Raw genomic sequence first — 21,009 nt, 5'->3', positions numbered from 1 at the left:
ATCTTATCAGTGATTCAGCCGGGACAGAGGTGTACAATAGCCCATCATCAGCAAATAAACTGATTTTATGTTCTTCCTGTCCAACTTTGAAGCCCTAAATATCTGGACCTCTTCTTATAATTTCTGCCTGAGGTTCAATAGCTAGAATGAATAATGCTGGAGATGAGGACAGCCCTGTCTACTCAATCTACTCATGGGAAAAATAGATGATATTTGGTTATTAGTTATAATATTAGCTTGAGGATTATGATAAAAAGTTTTTATCCAATTTATAAATTTTCTACCTATGGCAAATTTTTCCAGCATTCTATGTAATAAAAAACATTCCAGTCAGTTATGTTTGGATTCAACCTTGATTTTGCCCTATGTATTATATTGAATAATCTACCTAGATAACAAATCCAACCTGATTTGGAGGTATTAATTTTGGTAAATACTCACCCAATCTGTTGGCTAGTGCCTTTGCTAGAATTTTATAGTTTGCATTCAGGAGTGATATTGGTCTGTATGATGAGGTTTTTAATGGGTCTCCACCTTTCTTCAGAAGCACTGTAATTATAGCAGTTGAAAAAGTTTGCGGGAGGATCTGGGTCTCCCCCACCTGGTCCAACACATCCATTATCAGAGGCATCAACAAATCTTTAAATTGTCTATAGAACTCAGGAGGAATTCCATCTTCCCCCAGGGACTTATTAGCTTGTAAAGTACCCAGAAGCATCTAAATCATCTTTTTCTCTCTCTTCTAGTTTAGGAAGTTCAACATTTATTAAAAATTCTTCCATCTCATTTTCATTTCCTACTAATTCTGATTTATATAGTTCCATATAGTATTGTTTAAACATATTATTTATTTTTGATTGTGTGTTCTAGTAACAGTTTCTGTTTTTATTGCATTTATTATTCTGGATGACTCCTCTGCTTTTACCTGCCAAGATAACACTATGTGCCTGTTCTCCTAGTTCATAATTATTTTTTAGTTTTTAATATCATTTTTTCCATTCTATGTTTATATTGTAACTTGTTGTTCTCTAATATTCTATATTTTTCTTGTGGTCCTGATATCTGATGTTCTTTTTCCTATTTTGTTATATCCTTCTCTAGACCTTCTTGCATATTCTTAATAGATTTTTAGTATAAGAAATAATTTGTCCCCTCAGATAAGCTTTCAGTTTATCCCATATTAGAAAACTATTATCAGTGGAAGGAAGATTGTTTTCACAAAATATTTATATGTCTCTTAATAAATTTTCAAAAATCCTTCCTCTTTAATAATGTAGCATTAAGGTGCCATTTATACAGACATTCTTGCTTTTCCATTATCGTAATAGTTAATGTTAATGGCAAGTGGTCTGATAAAAGTCTTGCCAAGTACTCTGTTTTTAATCACTATTATGTAGCTGGGTAGACATCAAAAATAAGTCAATCCTTGCATGTGAATCATGTGCCCTTGAATAGAATGAATAGTCTGTTTCTAAAGGGTTGAGCCACCTCCATATATCAATTAAATTTAAATCCTTCATAAATGACAATGTCATTTTTGTAGCTTTCACCCTTGTTATTGTTTTCACTGATTTGTCTAATATTGGATCTAAACAAAAAATGAAATTTCTTCCTATCAATATATTTTATCTTCCCCTGCAGTTTTTAAAAACATATCCTTCATAAAGAACATCATCATAATTTGTGGTGTAATACTCATAAACATTTATGATTTGCATAAATTTTTCAGTGTGTTCTTCCAGCTTGATCGGTTAATGTCTCTTCTATTATTATTGGTATAATTTATTAATTAAAATTGCTACGTCTCTTGCTTTTGATCCAAATGAAGATGACATTACTTACCCCACCCATTCTCTTTTTAATTTTGTGTGTTCCAATTTGGTAAAATATGTTTTTTGTAAAAAGATTATATCTGGTATGCCAAGACCCATTTTAGCTTTACTGCCCATTAATTCTATTAATATTAAGACTAATAAATTTTAATGTTCTATCCATATTCTTCTTTAAAACAATATTTTTTAACATTAAAATCTCTTTGACTTTTTAAATAATAGTGATCCTTCCCCTTTAAGAAAAACACGCAATGTCCTTCCCCTGATGGTGACATATATGCACAGCCCTGAAAGCCCATGAATAAAGCTCGCAGAATCTCTTGAGGAAGAAGAACCCTTTTCTCTAACACCATCTTTTTTTGCTACTCCTTTCCAGGCACAATTCTTCCCCTTAGTCTGGAGTTTCCACCCTGCTACCACTTTTCCCAGATTTTTTCCTTTTTCGGAGCTCTCCGTGAACATTTCTATACCACTTTACTTTTAAACAATAAATACAAGATGGTTCCGTAAAAATAAAAAATATATAATTTTTACTACTTTTACTTAGTTCCATTATAAATATTTTCACAATCTTCTCCCTCAGTAACCTTGATCTTTTTTCTTTATAAATTTCGCAGAAAATCTTCCACCTCGTTCTTATTCTTGAAAAATTGTCGGTTCCCTTCCACTACTTTGAGTCTCAAAGTCGCAGGATATATCATGGAGTATTTCAAGTTTTTAACACATAGTTGTCTTTTCACATCTTCAAATTTTTTTCTTTGTTTAATCAAGGTTGGGATAAAATCTTGAAAAAATGATACGTTTTCATGATCAACCTTGGGTGGGCCATTATTCTGGTTAGAGTAATCAATATGCTATTCCCAGAAGTATCTCCCATTCTTGGTAGAAAAAAAGTCTCACCAGAACTGGTCTTCATCTCTGGTTGTTGGCTCTTCTGGGTCCAAGTGTTAGGTGAGCTCTCTCAATGTGTAGATTTTCTCCAAACTTGTCTTCTCCCAACACTTGTGGGATCCATTTTTGAAAAATGTTCACCGGGTCTCTTCATTCCATTCCTTCCTTTAGTCCAATAACTCAGACATTATTCTGTCGACTAAAGTTCTCCATATGGTCAATTTTGTCCAGCAGTCCTAGTTTATTTGACCTTGAGTTTTTCCACGGATTTCCATTAATTCAATCTCTGCTCAACCCATTCTCTCCACCCGGTCTCCAACAATCTCTTTTATTTCAGTAATTTTTTCTGTCATATCTCTCATCACCATTTCAACACCAATGAATCAGTTCCTCAAATACTTCCTTTTTCCAGGATGATGCTCAGTTCTTGACCCAACTCCCCAATTTTACCTGGTTCTGCCCTCCCCATCGCCACTTTTGCACCGCTCCCTTTCGGACTTTCACCCGATGTTCCTGGATGAATAGGAGTTTCTTCAATCTTTGTTCTCAGCTGTCTTGGCTTCTTCGTGCTAGTTTTATCCATTTTTGAGGAAATAAATCTTGATTTTCAAGTTTTAACCATCTATTTCATACTCTCCATGGAAGTTATGGATGACACTTTCCAAGTTCTAATATTTCCCAATTTCAAAACATATCATCTTCACAGAAACATGAGCAACGATATTCCAAATTACTATCTTATTAATCCAATAAATCAAACTTTGCAGTTGCAGCTTTAATTCATTGATAAAAATGGATAAGCATTTTGCATAACTTCACATTGAGATTTTCATAACAATATTCAACTTTAAACAGATATAAGAAGAAATAGATAAAATAAGACAAATTAAGACAAATTCAAAAAGTATCTTGAGCTTACGTCTCCTCTATAATACTTCGAAGAATGAAATGCAAGCTCTCTGTACACCCGAATATGATGTCATAATGCCACGTCCTCTTTCGCTCTGTATCTAACCTGTGTCCCTGCTCTGAGAGTGTGTGATGGGCCAGTGTAGAGGGAGCTTCACTCTGTATCTAAGTTACGTTACAGCGCCAGTGACCAAGGTTCGAATCTCGCATTGTCTATAAGGAGTTTGGATATTCACCCTGTGTCTGCATGGGTTTAATCAGGGTGCTCTTGTTTCCTTACACCCTTCAAAAATTCCTTTGGCAGCATGGATGGGAGAGCAATGATGGAGCATTATTCTGGATCCAACACTGCCCCACGTCTATGAATCAGAGAAGGGGGCTTGAAATGTTTTGTTTTTCTTTTTGAGGTGAAGAACATTCCCAAAGGAACAAACCGTAATCCCAGAGATAGTGAACGCGACTTACATCGACTTCACTTTCAGCCATTTTGACAGGTTCTGCTGCGAATTCCTGGTAGATCTCCGAGGCACCTCCCTGTCACAGATAGTTCCAGTTAGTGTCTAACAGTTGCTTCACCTGACTTCACTCACATCAAGCAAATCACTTCACAATGCTTAATGATCTGCACACAGTTCTCAGATCCCATCCCATGTTTAAACTCATTGTTACTCTCTTTATAAAGCCAAAAATAACAGTGCTCAATTATTTTAGTGGACTTTTCTACTGTCCTACCCATCCCTTGTTCCATCCTGAAACTCTGACATCAGGTTGCCACCTCCCCACTTTGATGCTGAACCACACCAACATCTCTCCACATCCTAGACAAATTCCAAATGAAGAAATTCTAGAATCATTCAAAAATATGTTCCCCATTTACCCCATTCCTTCCAATTCATTTTCTCCCTCCTACTATCCCTCTCCTCTTCCTTGCTCTTTCTCCTCCTTCCCCTCTCTGTCCCCCTTTCCCTCTCTCACATCTTCCTACTACACTTCCCCTTCCCTCCTTTCCCTTCCCCTCCTCCCCTTCTCTCCGCTCCTCCCTCCTCTCCTTTTTTTTTAATTTAATTTTTTATTTTTCCTCCTCTCCCCTCTCCAAAGCCCAACCCCTCCCCTCCTCCCTCCCTAGTTTTGCCCAGCGCAGATTACGTTGAGCAAAGGAGCGATAGACAGTCTCCTGACGGATGGCAGCAGTGGAGAGGGGCAGGCGCGAGGTGAGGTGGGGGGCCGAGGAGGAAGATGGGTGAAGCTGGAACTGGCTCCCTGTGGAAGGAGAAGGGAGTTAGAGAAAACACTCAGAGACAGGATGAGAGATAAACTAAGAACCCACCCCTCTGTACCTCAACACCTCTCGCTCTGACTGAACTGCAGTGTGCCCACCTGCCCTGGTTTCCCCCCCCCTGCATACTTGGGAGGCATTTTGTTTCTCAGCAACCTTCACAATACTCAAGGGAAGGTGGTTACTTGCCTAGAGAATCCAAGCCTAATCCCTATGTGTAGTCGTCCAGTTTCCTGATACAGCATCAAAGCTGCCAATCCGTGGGACATGTGGATAATGCGGGGACACCCCGTTGAGGTTGGTATCGGAGCTGGGCATAATCCCCCTGGGATGGCATGGGGGGGGAGGGTGGATGAAAATGGTGGCCATGCTATATCCTCAGGGTCACACTGTTGCTCCCATTGGAAACCCCACCCCACCCACACAGGGGCTGTGCAGCCAACTGACTCAACCCATCCAAGAGGTCTCCCAGCCACTGGGGCCCCATGTCACGCACAATCCCTGGCCCTCGGCCTTTCCACCCCTGCCTCCCAGCCTTAGCCTCTCTGTCTCCCTGGCCTCTCCATCCCCTCCCACCTCCGACCTCCCCTCCATCCCCGGCCACTCCTTCCCCCTACTCTGACCCTCTGGCTCTCTGTCACCGGCTCTCAGCTTCCCAGACTCTGAACTCCTGGCCTCGAGCTGAGCGAGCGAGAGCTGCCACATTCACAATGAATCATTTGAACTCACCTTCACTGCTGATAATTTCAGGGTGCCACCCAGGCGCGAGATGAACGATGGAGGTGGTGGAGTGTACCGAGCATTGTGGGTTGGAGGCTGAGAGAGAGAGAGAGAGAGAGAGAGAGAGAGAGAGAGAGAGAGAGAGAGAGGGAGGGAGAGGGAGAGTGCAAAAGAGAGGAGGAGGAGTTGGGGGATTGGGGGAGAGAAAGAGTGGAGGGGAGGAAGAGGGCTAATGGGAGGTTTTGTAGGGAGGGAAGGGGAGAGGGTGGGTTGAGAGAGGGGGAGAGAGGGAGATGGGAAGGAGTGAGGCAGAGGGAGAGGGGTGAGAGATGATGGTGAGAGAGAAAACAAAGAGGGATGGTAGAGGAGAGAGATGACAGGAGGAGGAGGAGGGGATGGAGAAAGGAGAGGGGAGGGAGATGAGAGGGAAGGGAGAGGGGGGAGGGAGAGAGAGAGACAGGAGAGGGGAGGGGGATGGGATGTAGTTATGTGAGAGGTGAGGAGTCCAAACAAAGAGAGAAAGGAGAGCACAGAGGGTGGAGAGACTGATGACACGGTGGTGTTGAGGAGGGTGGGTGATGGGTGAAGCATGAATGGGTGGGTGACGGGACAGATGTGGGTGACAGATGAAGGTGACTGGTTGGGAGGTGGGTGATGAGGTGGGGGTGACAAGGGGGGTGGGTGACAGTGTGGTTGACAGGATGCAGTGGGTTACAGGGTACAAATGGGTGACGGGGTGGGTGACAGGGTAGGTGATGGGGTTGGGGGTGGGTGACAAGGTGGGATGGATGGTGGTCCTTACCCTGTGGACACTCAGCCCCCAACCACCAGACCTGTCTGCAGTGAGTGGGGCCTCCCTGTTGCTGGTGCTGAGGAAGGGCCTGGACCACGGTCCGGACCATCCCCCAGTTACTGTGGCCCTCGATGCCTCGATGTCCCTGTCGTCTGGAGCCAGTACCGCGATCTGGTGGAAGGGGCCTGGGGCTTGGCTATGGTTCCTCAGTGTGCGGTGGGTCCTCCCAGCTGGAGTGGGCAGCATGTCATGCCAGGTGGTGGGGGTCTGCGGCCGGGAGTGCAGCCTGACTGGAGCCAGGAAGCTGGGGGGCTCAGAGACGGCCGGCGGGCTCCGAGGGAGGCCATCTCTCCTCAGCGGCTGCGGTGGCAGGACGTCGATCCTCCCCACTGGGGTGTGAGGCCTGGCTAGGGCTGGGGCAGCTGGCCAGGCTTCGCCTGATGCAGGCTGCTCCCTCTGAGACCAAGCTGGAAAGGGGTTCCGTGCAGCCGGTCGCTCCAGCCAGCGTCCACCTCGGACCTCACACACTGCCGCAGGCCTCTCATCTGGTGTCAGTGACCGTCGCAACACTTGGTACTTTGGGGGCTCGGGGGCTGCCGGCAGCGAGTTGGAGCGGTAGGAGGTGATGGCCAGGCCTGAGGCCCGAGGCCTGGGGCCTAGTCCACAGGGAGCTGGATGGCACCAGCCCTCCTGCTCGCCCACAGCCTTGCCTGGTTCCCGTGGCCAGCTGGGCTCCTCTTTGAGGGGGCTCCGTCGGGAAGGACCCAGAGACTGTTGAGCCGGAGATCCATCCGCCAGGCACTTGTACACATGGCCGGCCGCCGTGGTCACCAGGAAGGGCCTGTCACAACACAGAACACAGGATTCAGTAGACCCGGTCCCCGTTGGGGTGGGGGGGAGGAGATGGAGGGTGTTCCGACAAAGGGAGAGGTGGGGGGGTGGAGGTGGATGAGAGGGTAAGGGGGAAGGCGAGCGGTAGGGGGAAAGGGAGTGTCATGAGGTGGGGGAAGGGGTGTGATGGAGGGGAGGAGGGGTTGTGATGGGGAAGAGGGGATTTGATGGGAGTGAGGAGGGGGTGTGATGGTGGCGGGGGGATGGCCCATCTTGGGTGTCATGAGCTGGGCAGTGCGAAGTGGAATGGGTGAGTTCGGACGGTTGGAGGTGGGAGTGGGAAACAGGAATTGCACAGGATGGGGGCACAAATTTGTAAATGTGGGGTGTGTTCAGGGAAAGCCACAGAGGGGGTGGGACTGCAGATGGTGGGTGGGATGGGGGTAGGGGCAATGTCAACCAATCGGCAGTGATAGCAACACGTTTGGTTTCTTTACCCTGAGCCAGGGGGCAGGGAGTGGGGAGTTGAGGGAGGAAGGATGGAGGGAGAACATTACTGTCAGTGATGGAAGGTTTGTACAGAGGCTCTGTCCATCACCATAGACTTCATGGTCAATGCGCTTGTGGTCCCTTACAGCCCATGGAGACAAGAGGTGTCCTCGTCGAGGAGACAAACGTTGGGACCTCAGCAGCAGGAGGTCACACGGTTGTGGTTTAAGGAGAGTGGAACAGTTCCAAACCTACATCTCTTTAATTATTGCATGGCTGCCACTAATCCCTCACACCCCCTGGGTACAAGGTCTTTCCAGACATTTTCACTTTGAATTCTACATCTACTGTTTGTCAGTGACCAATCACAAATCAGCCAGCTCTATTTGCTCTGACACCTCTCTCCATTTGCCTTATTATGGACAATACCAGGCCTGAAGATGAAATTGTGCTTGATGTGACGACTATCAAATATACTTGTATAACAGCCGGGTCTTGGGAACCAATTTTTCAGGTCAAATTTGGGATGTAAACTTTTACACGGATACTACTTTTGACCATGGTGAGTACCTGCGTTGTTCTAGATATCAGGAGCTCGGATAGACAGGACCGGTAGTGGTCCATATTCAGAGTGTTGGGAGCTCAGATAGACGAGTCCAGGAGGGAAGTCATATTCAGGATGTCAGGATGTCAGGATCTTGGATAGATGGGTGCAGGAGGGAAGTCATATTCAGGATGTCAGGATGTCAGGATCTTGGATAGATGGGTGCAGGAGGGAAGTCATATTCAGGATGTCAGGATGTCAGGATCTTGGATAGATGGGTGCAGGAGGGAAGACTGTATTCAGGGTGTTGTGAGCTCAGATGGGCTGATGGCTGGGGCCTAAGGGGTTGATTTTTACACGGCTCATATGGGAAAACAGGCGATTTTGGGCCATAAAAGGGGGGAGGGGGTGTTGACTATTACATGAGGTTATAAGATAGTGTAATCGATTGTAGAAGGTATGAGAGCTGGACCAGGAGAGGATGTAGTTTCGGAGAGAAAGGAATGCGGAGAATCCCATCCCCGATACAGTGTTTAATAGAACCATAGAATGCTACAGCACAGGAGACAGGCCCCTCTAGTCTGTGCCACCATCATCTCCCTAGTCCCACTGACCTGCTCCCACACCATAACCCTCCAGTCCCCCCACATCCATGTACCTTTCCAATTTACTCTTAAAACATACGATCGAGCCCACATTCACCACATCAGATGGCAGCTCGTTCCACACTCCCACCATCTTCTGAGTGAAAAACTTCCCCCTAATGTTCCCCAAGCCTCTCCCCCTTCAGCTTAAAACTATGACCTCTCATACTTATCTCCCCAGTCAAAATGGAAAAAGCCTATTCGCATCCACTCTGTCTATACCTCTCCTAATTTTGTAAACCTCTATCAAATCTCCCCTTCTTCTCTCCAAGGAATGAAGTCTTAACTTGTCCAATCTTTCTCTATAACTCAACCCCTGAAACCCAGCAACATTCTAGTAAATCTTCTCTGCACTCTTTCTATCTTATTGATATCATTCCTGTAGTTAGGCATCCAGAATGCACACACTACTCCAAATTTAGTCTTACCAATGTCTCAAACAACTTCAACATAACATCTCAAATGTTCCACACTCGGTAGTTATTTGATAATCTATTAACTCTGGGACACTAGTTTGGAACGAAGCATTGAACTGGAACGGTCAGAGCATTCCAGAGAGGATGCAGTCCATGCATACCAATGAATCAGGTCCAGCACCTCTGGACCGTGTTCTTAGAAAGAGGGCTTAGTTATAACCAGAAAGAAAACATTTCACAGTCCTGGCTACATGCAATCATGTCTTGGCTCAGAGGAACATTGACCAGGTCTTCCAATACCACAGCAGGGTTCAGTACACCACCAATTCCCTCCATTCTGTTCTCTCATCCCTATCCCCCACTCCCTCATCCCCATCCCCCCACATCCCCAGTACCTCCCACTCTGTTCCCTCATTCCTCAATCCACTCCTTCATCGTTCATTCCCAACCCCTTCCCTCTGCTCCCTCTGTTCCTCACTCCCAATTCATCTGACTCACCTCATTTCCTTCTTCCCCCACACCATCACCCCTTGCACTTCAACTCTCCTCCCTCACCCCATTCCCTCATCCCCACACCCTTCCCCTCCCCCTCCCTCACTCTCCTCTCTAACCCCGTTCCTCCTCCCCCACCCTCCCATTTTTCTCCTTCACCCCGTTCCCTCCTCCCCACACCCTTTCCCCTTGCTCTTCCACTCTCTCTTCCCTCACTCTTGTTCCCTCATGCCATGGCCTCCTTCTCCCTTGGTTTACACAGACTCGATGCGGCGTTTCCCTGGGAATGGTGAACTGCATGCCCTGTCACCACACAGCCCGATACCAGAATTAATGGTTACAATGGCTGCTAATCACTCAGTGATTTCTCCGGGTTAATGGTGACCTCCTCTTTCCCCACTCTCAACTCTCCCAACCAAGCTGCCTTAATGATTCACCCAAGATGCACACAGCTCAATAGACAAGCCTAACTGATCAACACAGAGCACTGGTCTTGTAAACCAGGGGTCGTGAGTTCATTCCTCGCTGGGGTCTCATTTCTGTGAGGGGCGCTGGACAAAGTGGTGATTCTCTGTCTTCCTTATGGTGGACAAAGTTAAAGAATTTCATGTAAGTTACATTCTAAATGTAGTATTACATGACAAAAATGGAACCTTTACCTTTACACATTGTGTAGGGTGTAGTATTGATAAACAAGGTAGAGGAACACCACGTGTCATTCTCCTGTCTCTACTCAGCTCTGGTTCACCTAGACAACAGCAACTCATACATACAGCTGCTCTTCATCGACTACAGCTCATTCTTCAACAACATCATCCTCTCAGTGCTGATCAATAAGTTCCAAACCCTTGGGCTCTGCACCTCCCTCTGCAACTGAATCCTTGATTTCCTGATCGGAAAACCAGTCAACACAAATTGGAAATGACATCTTCTCCTCAATGATCATCAACACAGATACACCTCCAGGATGCGTGCTGAGCCCACTGCTCTACTCACTCTACACCCATGCCTGTGTGGCCAGGCACATTCCAATGCTATCTACAAATTTGCTGATGTCACCACAGTTGTCAGCAGAATCACAGACGGCAATGGGGAAGCATACAGGAGGGAGACAGATCAACTTGTTGGATGGTGTCACCACAACAACCTTGCACTCAACGTCAGCAAAACCATGGAGATGATTATGAACTTCAGGAAGAAATCATAAAAACACGAACCAGTCCTCATTGAGGACTCATCAGTGCAGAGGGCCAAGAACTTCAAATTCCTGGGTGTCACATCTTCAAGGATCTGTCCTGGAGCCTCCATGTCGATGATTTAGATGGCAATATTGTTAACGTGGTTAGTAAATTTACAGACGACACAAGGACTGGTTGTGTAGTGAGTAGTGAGGAAGGTTATCCAAGTTTACAACAGAATTCTGATGAATTGGGAAGGTGGCAAATGGAACATAACTCTGACCAGTGTGAGATGTTGCAGTTTGGCAAGTCAAACCAGGCTGAGACTTGCAAGAAAATCTGCAGACGCTGAGGTCCAAATGTTCTGGGGAAACTCAGCAGGTCAAGCAGCATCCACAGGAAGCAAAGGCAACCAACGTTTTGGACTGGGTCCTTCACTGTTTCTTTTCTTATATCCCGATGAAGGGTCCAGGCCCAAAACATCGGTTACCCTTGACTTCCTGTGGATCAGGGGAGGCCAAGCTACTGCTCCCAAGACAACTGCGGCTCACTGCCCATTTTTAAGTGGCCCGTTAGAAATAAAGATGGTGATACTGCCGGAGCTGCTGTAACAGAATCGATGCGGCTGTGCGGTCCCACGGAGAGCAGGGTGCAGAGTCTCAGCACATCCCCGCGGGGTCCAACCACCCAGTCCAATTTCTGTCCTTTCAAAGGAGCCGATGGTGGCTGGAAACAGCCATATTGTTTGGCCTGTGACTCCTTATATTTTTCTGTTTGTGGCTCACAACCAAAAATGTTTGGCCACCCCTGGTATAGATACCATGTTTCCTGCTGAGTTTCTCCAGCTTGTCTGTGCATTCTATTGACTTTGTGACTGGCAGGGCCTCCAAGAGTGCTTGGAATAGAGAGACCCAAGGTGCAGGTACCAAGATCCTTGAAAGTGGCAACTCAGGCTAACCAGATGGTGACAAATGTATTGATCATGCTTGCCTTCATTGGATGGGTACTGAGGATAAAGGTTGGGACCTCATGATTCAGCTGGTCAATGCTGTTGGTGAGACCACACTCAGAGTACAGTATGCAGGTCTGGTTATCTGCTCAAAGAAGGAAGAGATGCAGAGGGGATTCACCAAGATGTTGCGGGACTAGTCAGCTTGAGTTATAGGGAGAGGTTGGCTAGAGTGCATCTTTATTCCCCTGAGCAAAAGAGGCTGAAGGGTGATCTCACAGTGGTTTATAAAATCATGAGTGTGAATAAAGTGAGTGCTAACAGTCTTTTTTCCAGAGTAGATAATTCCAGAACTAGAAGGCCTTGGTTTAAGGTGAGAGGGGAGAGATTTAGAGTGGCCTGAGAGGCAATGTTTTCACACAGAGGGTGGTCTGTATCTGGATCAAGATTCCAGAGGGAACTGAAGAAGTCAGCACAATTTTGATGTTCAAAGAGATTTGGACAGAGAAATGAACAGGAGGCACTTAGATATGGACTGATTGCTAGCCACAAAGTCCAGTCATTTTGTTTACATTCGTTATATGTTTAGAGTTCTTTGTTTACATGTTTATGGTGTGTACAGTTTATTTTTTGCATGAGCAATTAGTGGTGATTCTGTCACACCCGCAGGAAAAAGGAATCTCAGGGTTGTAAGTGATATCATGTATGTCCTCTGACAATAAATCTGAAATCTGATCCAATGGAACTAGCCCAGAATGCCAACGAAATCAGATGAATAAGTTGATCTCAAGGGCCTGTCCCATGCTGTCTGTCTGGTTGGTGGGTTCATTGGTGACTAAAAATTGTCCCATGTGTGATGGGTGAGGGGTAGAATCTCAGAGTCATGGTAGGGGGTGAAACACAAAAGTCTGCAGATGCTGTGATTTTACTAAAAACACAGAAATGTTGGAGGAACTCAGCCGGTCTCACAGCTGGAGGTAAAGATCTATTACTGGCGCATCGGGCCTGAGCCCTACATCAAGGCGTGAGTGAAAGGCAGACGGGTGGCTGAATAAAAAGGCAGGGGAAGAAGGGGGCAGAGTGAGAAACACAGGCAAACAGGCAAAAAGGCATAAAATGCAGTGTCATGGAGAGACTCAGAATGTAGCTGTTCAGAGGGATCTGGGATCCTTGCACAACGTTAGCAAGTAAAGCAAGTCATTAGGAAATGGAATGTTGACTTTCATTGAGAAGGAGGAGTAGAAAGGTCGGAGCATCCTGCTGCAACCATGCAGGAGATTGACGACGGATGCCAAGGTTGATGCTGCCAGGACACAGTATGAAGAGGAAAGGGAGTGTTTGGGTCAACAATGTACAGGAAGAAGGTAAAGAAGTACGGGAGCAATGTGTAAATCTCCAACTGATATTGGTGAGATCCTTGATGGATGTGTCTGGATCAGAGATTGGATGGACCCTGGCTCACAGGGCTCCTGAGCTGTGGAGAGCAATGGCTGGATGTGAGAAAGAGAAGCTTTATCTCTGGGATCTCACCTCACCAGATCTCATGGCTGATTTCATCTTGGCCTCAGCTCCACTATCTGCAGACATTGCTTGTCATGGAGAATGAAAAGCCTGCCTACCCCAGTTGTGAGTATTCTGCCTGACTCACATTCTGCTATCTCGGGTAAAGTTCCAATGATTCACCACACTCCACTCTGCACCATGTCAGCCCTGATGTGACCAATGTGAAAGGGGTTATCAGGCCCAGGTTCGGTCTTGCCTATTCCAGCCATCACCCTCCCTCACAAGGTTCTGCGACCCCAGGGTGACACCCCTCTCCAACCTCAACAGCTCTCTCCATCAGCATCTCATACTCCTGTACCTTGGTCCTGACCATCTCTGCTCGTCGTTGATCCCATCACTCTCTCTCTGCCTAGGAACAGTCAATCTTGGCATCTCCCTTTGGTTCCCGATAACCCGAGACCATCCCCGAGGGACAAACCCTGAGTGTGCAGAGTTCAGAGCTGGAGCTGACTGGGATTCAGTGAGCTGGGCAATCTACTTACTCATCTTCCTCTCCCTCGGGCAGCTCCCCTTTCTGCGACTGAACCCACTGCTCGACGTGGGAGAGCGAGGCTTTCCTCGGAAGTTCCATCACATCAACATCAGGCTTGGAATTATCCTCAAACCCGAACTCTGCACTCTGGAAGGCGCCGGTTGGCGTGGGAGGAGGAACAGTGCAGCTTCGTGCGGGAGGGGTCGTCCGGACCAGAGGGAGTGCTCCGTGACAATTGGCCATGACCAGGGCCTCCCTTCGACATGCTTCTAGATCCTTCTGCAGTTTGTTACAAGGACCTTGATGCCGGTCCAGCTCAGAGAGTTTGGCCACCTCCAGTGACTCGGTACTTGGGGAGCTGGTGTGCTGAAGTAGCCTGGTGTCGGTGAGATCCTTGAAGCTGGAATACTGCCGCTCCTGAGGAACAGCCTTGGAGGATTTAATTGGACAGATTCTGCAAAGAGATTCCAAACAATAGAGATTTAAATAACCTCAATGCAAGAATGGATCCTAAATAATTGCAGCAGCTTCTAAACAATGTGCTTAATGTGGCAAATATTTAGGGCTGCAAGTTGTTTATTGGAATTTACGAGAATAAGGGGGGAAACTCACTGAAATATTTTGAATGTTGGACAGAGTAGATGTAGAAACGTTCTTTCCCACAGTGGGAGAGTCCAGGACAAGAGAGCACAATAGAGATATGGAAGAATTTCTTCATCCGGCGGGGTGGGGGGATGAATCTATGGAACTTGTTGCCACAGGTGGGTGTGGAGGCTGGGTCGTTGGATGTATTAAAGGCAGAGATGGATAGGTTCTTGATTAGCCAGGATATCAAAGGTTATGGGGCAAAGGCCGGGCAGTGGGAATGAGTGGGGAAATGGATCAGCTCATGGTTAAATGGCAGGGCAGACTCGAGGGGCTGAATGGCCTATTTCTGCTCCTATGTCTTATTGATAAATCAGGAACCAGTATTATGAGCTCCCATTTTAGTAAAATTGGATTATCATTGTAAAGGATAATATAGACAGGAGGGACTGAATGGTCACTGTTAACATTTAACTTCACACAAGCACAAGTCACAGACAAGAGATAATTCGATACATTGGAAGAACTGAGGGAAGGTTTGTCACAGTCTGTTCTAGAATTCAATACATTTGCAAAGACACTGTGATTTTGCAATGGGAGAACAGCTTTTAGAAGCAGTACGTAGCCAGCCATTTTTGTGGAATTCAGAGCAAAGCATGCTCTGAAAATGATTGGGCCTTTTTTGTGGATCAACCTGTACCAGGAAGGTCTTTTTGGAGAATCAAAGTGTTTCATTTTGATTGTAACTAGCAGTGAAATTACTTGGAGAGACAGGTGCCAGGGTCTTGGAAGCTTCATGGAGGCCACCCAGTTCAAGTCTTGCCTACAAAAGGACCAGGAGAAAGACAGCGCAAGGAGAATTCGTGAATCTTTAACAGCCACAACTCCAGTCTTCCCATCAGTTGAACATTAAGTCTGAGCATCAAATTTCAAAGGCCTACATGTCAACACTGAATTTGGAAGATTGAACAGTAATGGTTTGGGTATCTCTCTCTCTCACACACACACACCTGCGTATAGTTGGGGATAGATTTAGTGTTAAGGATAGTTTAAAAGTTAAGACTATAGTTTAAGAATTACAAATACAATTAATGTTTTAAAATTAAACACTGTCTGGTTCATTGTCTATTGCTGCTTGTTACATGCGGTTCATAACACCAGCAAGGTGCTATCAGCCCCAGGCTCATTCTCCTTCAACCTACAAACTCTCTCCACACCTCTCCCACTATCTCGCACCCCCCCCTCCCCACCCTGCCACCACCCCCAACTATAATCTTCAAATCCAAATCTCCTCATCCAAAGGCTTCAGCTGTGGAAATCTATGTCTGTCACGCAGAACATAGAGCAGTACAGGCCCTGCGGCCCACAACATTGTGCCAATCCATCTGATCCTCCTTCACGAATAATCCAACTCTTCTCTCTCTCACACTCCATAACATGCAATTATTGTAACACCCAGGTCTTAGTGTTTTAAATGTCGCTATTACACCAGCCTCTACCCCCAGCAATGCATATCGGGTACTGCCGTAGAGTTATTCCACATGGAACACCCCTTCAGCCCAACGCATCCATGCCAATGAAGGTTCTTTCCTGAGCTAGTCTCATTTGCCTCTGTTTGGCCCATATCCCACTAAAACTTTCCTATCCATGAACCTGTCCAGTTGTACTTCAAACATTTACCCCTTCCTCCTTCCATATACCCACCATCCTCTAGGTGAAAAACTTTTCCTCAGGACACATTAAAATTTTTCCCTTCTCACCTTAAACCTATCTCCACAATCCTGGGAGAAAGACAGTGTCTCTCCATCTTACTGATGCCCCGTGTAATTTTATAAGATCACCCCTCCTTCACTCCAGGGCTAACAGCCCTGACCTTCACATGCTATCAGTCCTGGCAACGTCCTTGGGAATCCTCTGCGCCCTCTCAAAATTAATCACATCCTCACAATAGCATGGTGACTGGAACTGTACACAATATTCCTGCTGCAGTGTCAACAATGTTGTGTATAACTGTAACATGAAGTCCTACCCATTATCTCACTCAGCCCCACTGCCGGGCCTTCTCTCCTATGGTGATATGGCTATATGTACTGGCTTGCTCGCCCTCCGGGGGTCTCCTTACCTTAGCTCCTCCCTTGATCCTTCCCATGTGACCCCCGGCCATAAAGGTTGAGTCCCTTCTCCTTCCCGCTCATTTTCCTAGCCTAGACCCGGGCCAGCAGTCTCTTGCTTAATAAACCCTATCGTTCCCCTCAGTCTTCTGTCTGCATCATTATTGGGCTACCAATAGCGCCCAACATCCCCATAACCCGTTTACTGAATTAAAGCCAGCATGTCTATCTGAGCCGCAAATTCAGAGAGCCATGTCTCTCATACTCTGTATTCCATGATAATCCTTAGGGCCTTGTCAATAACGGGATATGTTCTGCCTCTTGCTGCTTTACCTTCCCAAAATGCATCCCTTTGCTCTTGACCAAGTTCAATTCCATCTGCCGTTCCTCTGCCCAAGTTCTCAGTTGATTTAGGTCCAGTTTAAATTTTAAATTAGATTTCGACGTACAGCACGGTAGCAAGTCCTTCTGGCCCATGAGCCCATGCTCCCAAAATACACCAATTAACCTAAAACCCTGTATGTTTTGACGGGTGGAAGGAAACTGGAGCATCCAGAGGAAACCCATGTGAAGAACGCGTCGAAAGAATCAAAAGCTTGTTGATCCAAACCAAGGCTTTTATTAACTAGAAGATTGGAGCATATCACATGTAGGTCGACCAGTCCAGAATGACCTGGTCTGGCTAAGAGCAACCCTTGAAGACCTGCCAGTCGGCATGGCTACCCTCTCAGCCAATCACAATCATCCTACACTACAATCTATACATATATGCATTGGGGATAGAATCTGTACTATCACACCATGCAGACATGGGGAGAGCGTACAAACTCTTTACTGACAGCATGGGTTTCGAATCTGTGTCTCTGGTGCTAACTGCTATCCTAACTATGCCGTCCTATTGAAACCTTAGACAAGCTGTCCACCATTGATTCTGGTGTTATCTACAGACTTACCAATACCATTGTTTGCCCCTTACCTAAGCAGGTTTCTGAGTTTATTTATATATAGAAATAAACGAGTGACATGGAATATGGAAACACTGAGATTGTTTCCACACTGACCATCCAATTCCCATTTGATTTTCTCCAAAATTTTCTCCCAAAATTCTACCAATCACCTACATACTGGGGCCAAATAGTCCTGGATATGGGTGGGGGGAAAGCATACAACTCTACCCAGAGAGCGCCCCAGGTCGGGATCACATGTGGCTCTCTGGAGCTCTATGCACTGTGAGGCCCAAGCTTGTACACAAATCACAAAATGCTGATGTGCAGGTGCAGCGGGTAATTAAGACAAAAAGGCATGTTGAAATGTATTGTTCGGATATTTGAGTGGAGGAGCCAAGGTCTCTTCTTCTAATTATATAGAGCCTTGTGATACCAAGCTGTGTATAATTTTGCTGTCCATTCCTGTAAAAAGGATATACTTTTTATAGAGAGAATTGGTTGTGGGATGACACAACTTAAATAGAAGCACGTGTCAGCAGCAAGATCTGGACCCTGCTCCATTTACTCACTGATAGAAACAACCTCCCTGCCTCGACCTTATCTACTCCTTTTAATGATTTTATTCTCTCTGTAAGATCCCCACTCATGTGTGTCATTTCCAAAGAGTATCATCCCAGGCTATTTATAAGCTCATCTCTGGAATCAACCTGGTGAACCTCCTCTGCACCACCTCCAAAGACAGGCAAGGAGTCGAGAACTGCACGTAATACTCCAGGTTAAACTCACAGTTTAAACCCTGTACAGTTGCAAACCTCCATGTTCTTAAATCCAATCCTTCCAGCAATGAAGGCCAACATCCCATTTTACCAAAGCAGCAATTGATAACGGTAAGCTGTTCTCTACACTGGTGCACATCGGAGGACTTTACACATAGTTGCAGGGGGGATGTTTACTATGGCTATGGAACAGGAATTAGTGGGGCATTTAATGCTGAACTGGTAAGGAATTTCTTCAATCAAAGGGGAGTGAATCTTTGGAATTCTTTACTCAGAGTTGCGAGGTGTCACAGATTACAAAACAGAAATCAATACATTTCCAGATATAAAATCCAGTAAAAGTCCAAAAATCCAGAAATCCAGACCACCCAAGAGTCCATTCTCTCAAATGGTTTAAATTTCACGGGCTTTTTTGTGTGTACATAATTGCCACAGATGTACAGCGGCAACAAGTGACCACACTTAATATAGGTCATTTTATCACAAAGACATTTGTATGGATACTGTATTTTTCTTTTATAATGTTCATTTTAAACATAATTTTAAGCATTACATGCTTTTTTTGTATTTTTATATTTACATTTTTTTCAAATGTTGACTTTAAAACTGCTTGTTTTGATAAATGAAACGTGTGGTATTTGCTAATGAATAAACTATCAACATTTACCTGTTCATCTCTTCTTTATTCCTCCTTAAATTTGAATTTTAAAAGTACTGCCCATGAATCTGGACCAACCCAGTCTCCGAGCAGTCTGGATTTTAAGACTTTTACTGTAAACATGATAATGGGGAGGTTGCATAACAGTGACAAGAACTTCAGGCATGGTCTGATGAAGGATGCAGCAACACAATGGGCCGAAAGACCTACCCCTGTTCTTGGTTTGGGGTGCATCAAAGCTAAATGTTAAAGGGTCCAGATGGATTCTATGGAATAGAGGTAAATGGAACAGAGATTCTGTACACTGGGGTGAATAGGATAGGGTTTTTTCTGGAGGGATATTGTAAATTGGGAATGAATGGGATGGTGTTTGATCTATTTGTGCTCTAAAAAGGGGAGTGAGTTGGGCGGGGTGTTTATCAAGCGTAATGTGATAGATGGGAGTGAACGAACAGGGTTTTTTTAAATTTAAATTTTAACATACAGCACGGTAACTGGCCCTTTCGGCCCATGAGCCTGTGCCACCCAATTGACCAACAGACTCCCAGTACGTTTTTGAGGTGTAGGAGGAAAGCAGAGCCCCTGGAGAAGCCTACGCAGTCATGGGGAGAATGTACAAACTCCTTACAGACAGCGCAGGATTAAAACCCTGGTCCAGTTGCTGGTGTTGAAACAGCGCTGTGCTAACCGTGCTGCCCTTGATCTGTCTGGAGCAGGAACGAACAGGATGAGGTTCTAGTCCTTTGGAGTTCTGTCTGCTTGCAGGGATCTGGATGTGTCTGACGCTGTCAGTGATGCACCATGTCCTCATCCTTACCTGGTAAATTCAGACTCCACTCTCGCTGATTGACTCATGGCTCGAATCCAACCATTCATATCCTCCTGGGTGTCAGCGCTGAAGCAGTATGTTCTCATCCCTGGGTGTTCAACCTGGAGGGAGGAACAGGTTACACAAGTCAACCCTCTCTTCATTCTGGGACAATGGCTGCCTTTGCCCAAGCCTTGCCCTGTCACCAGCTCCGTCTGACCCCCAGGGGCTTGGAGGGTAACTCATTTGCACCCCCTCCACACACAGTGGGATCTGCTCGGACTGCGCTCTGCCCAGTGTCTCCACTTCCACCTCTCCCTCAAGAGATTCAAACTCCAGCTCAGAGGAAAACAAAGAGCACAAAAGGGGAAGAAAAAAGGACTAAGTGTGAAAGATTGTGCTCATTGAGGATTCTGGAGAGTTGAGAGCAAATGGAACAGAGATTCTGTATGACAGGAGGGAATGGGATGGGTTTTATCCGGACGGATGTTGTTAATCAGAAATGAACAGGATTGTTCTGCGTCTCGGGCTCTTCCTGTCAAGAGCCCAGGCTCAAAATGCAGATTCTGCATGATCTGCTGAGTTTCTCCAGCATGTTTGTGTGTTGCCCTCAACCCCATCGTTTGTAGATACTCTTGTATAACTGGGATTCGGTCTGTTTGGAGTATTGTGAGCGGTTTTGGGCTCCTCATTGAAGAAAGAATGTGCTGACATTGGAGAGGGTTCAGAGGAGGTTCACAAGGATGATTCCAGGAATGAAAGGGTTATCATATGTGAAGCAGTTAACAGCTCTTGGCCTGTACTCATTGAAGTTTAGGAGAATGAGGGGGATCTCATTGAAATATTTTGAATTTTGAAAGGTGTGTTCAGAGTAAATGTAGAAAGGTTGTTTCCCACGGTAGGAGAGTGAAGGGCAAGAGCACACAACTTCAGGATTGTCAGGCAGCCATTTAGAACAGAGATGCTGAGGAATTTCTTCAGCCAGAGGGTGGTAAATCTGTGGAATTTGTTGCCACAGGTGATGGAGGGCAAATTTAAGGAAGAGATCGACAGGTTCTTGATTAGCCAGAGCATCAAAGGTTATGGGAAGAAGGCCGGGCAGTGGGGCTGAGTAGGAAAATGGAT

General features: G+C 45.8%; 1 protein-coding gene across 17 annotated transcripts in view; it reads right to left on the bottom strand.

Annotated features, from left to right (window-relative positions):
- Positions 1 to 21,009, bottom strand: part of LOC138747839 (pleckstrin homology domain-containing family A member 7-like) — an 81,904-nt gene that overhangs the window by 20,345 nt on the left and 40,550 nt on the right. For 15 of the 17 annotated variants that reach the window (XM_069907403.1, XM_069907394.1, XM_069907397.1 and 12 more), the window contains 6 exons: positions 19,894 to 20,006; positions 14,010 to 14,453; positions 6,431 to 7,262; positions 5,638 to 5,724; positions 4,779 to 4,892; positions 4,098 to 4,166 (listed from right to left, as the gene is read on the bottom strand). In XM_069907403.1, coding sequence (XP_069763504.1) covers positions 4,098 to 4,166; positions 4,779 to 4,892; positions 5,638 to 5,724; positions 6,431 to 7,262; positions 14,010 to 14,453; positions 19,894 to 20,006 — 1,659 coding nt within the window. The remainder of the gene's footprint in view (positions 1 to 4,097; positions 4,167 to 4,778; positions 4,893 to 5,637; positions 5,725 to 6,430; positions 7,263 to 14,009; positions 14,454 to 19,893; positions 20,007 to 21,009) is intronic. The other 2 variants (XM_069907407.1, XM_069907409.1) reach the window with 2 other exon arrangements.

Source organism: Narcine bancroftii, chromosome 13 (assembly GCF_036971445.1).
Source record: "Narcine bancroftii isolate sNarBan1 chromosome 13, sNarBan1.hap1, whole genome shotgun sequence".
NCBI classification, from domain to species: Eukaryota; Metazoa; Chordata; class Chondrichthyes; order Torpediniformes; family Narcinidae; genus Narcine; species Narcine bancroftii.
This window is presented reverse-complemented; position numbering and strand designations above follow the sequence as displayed.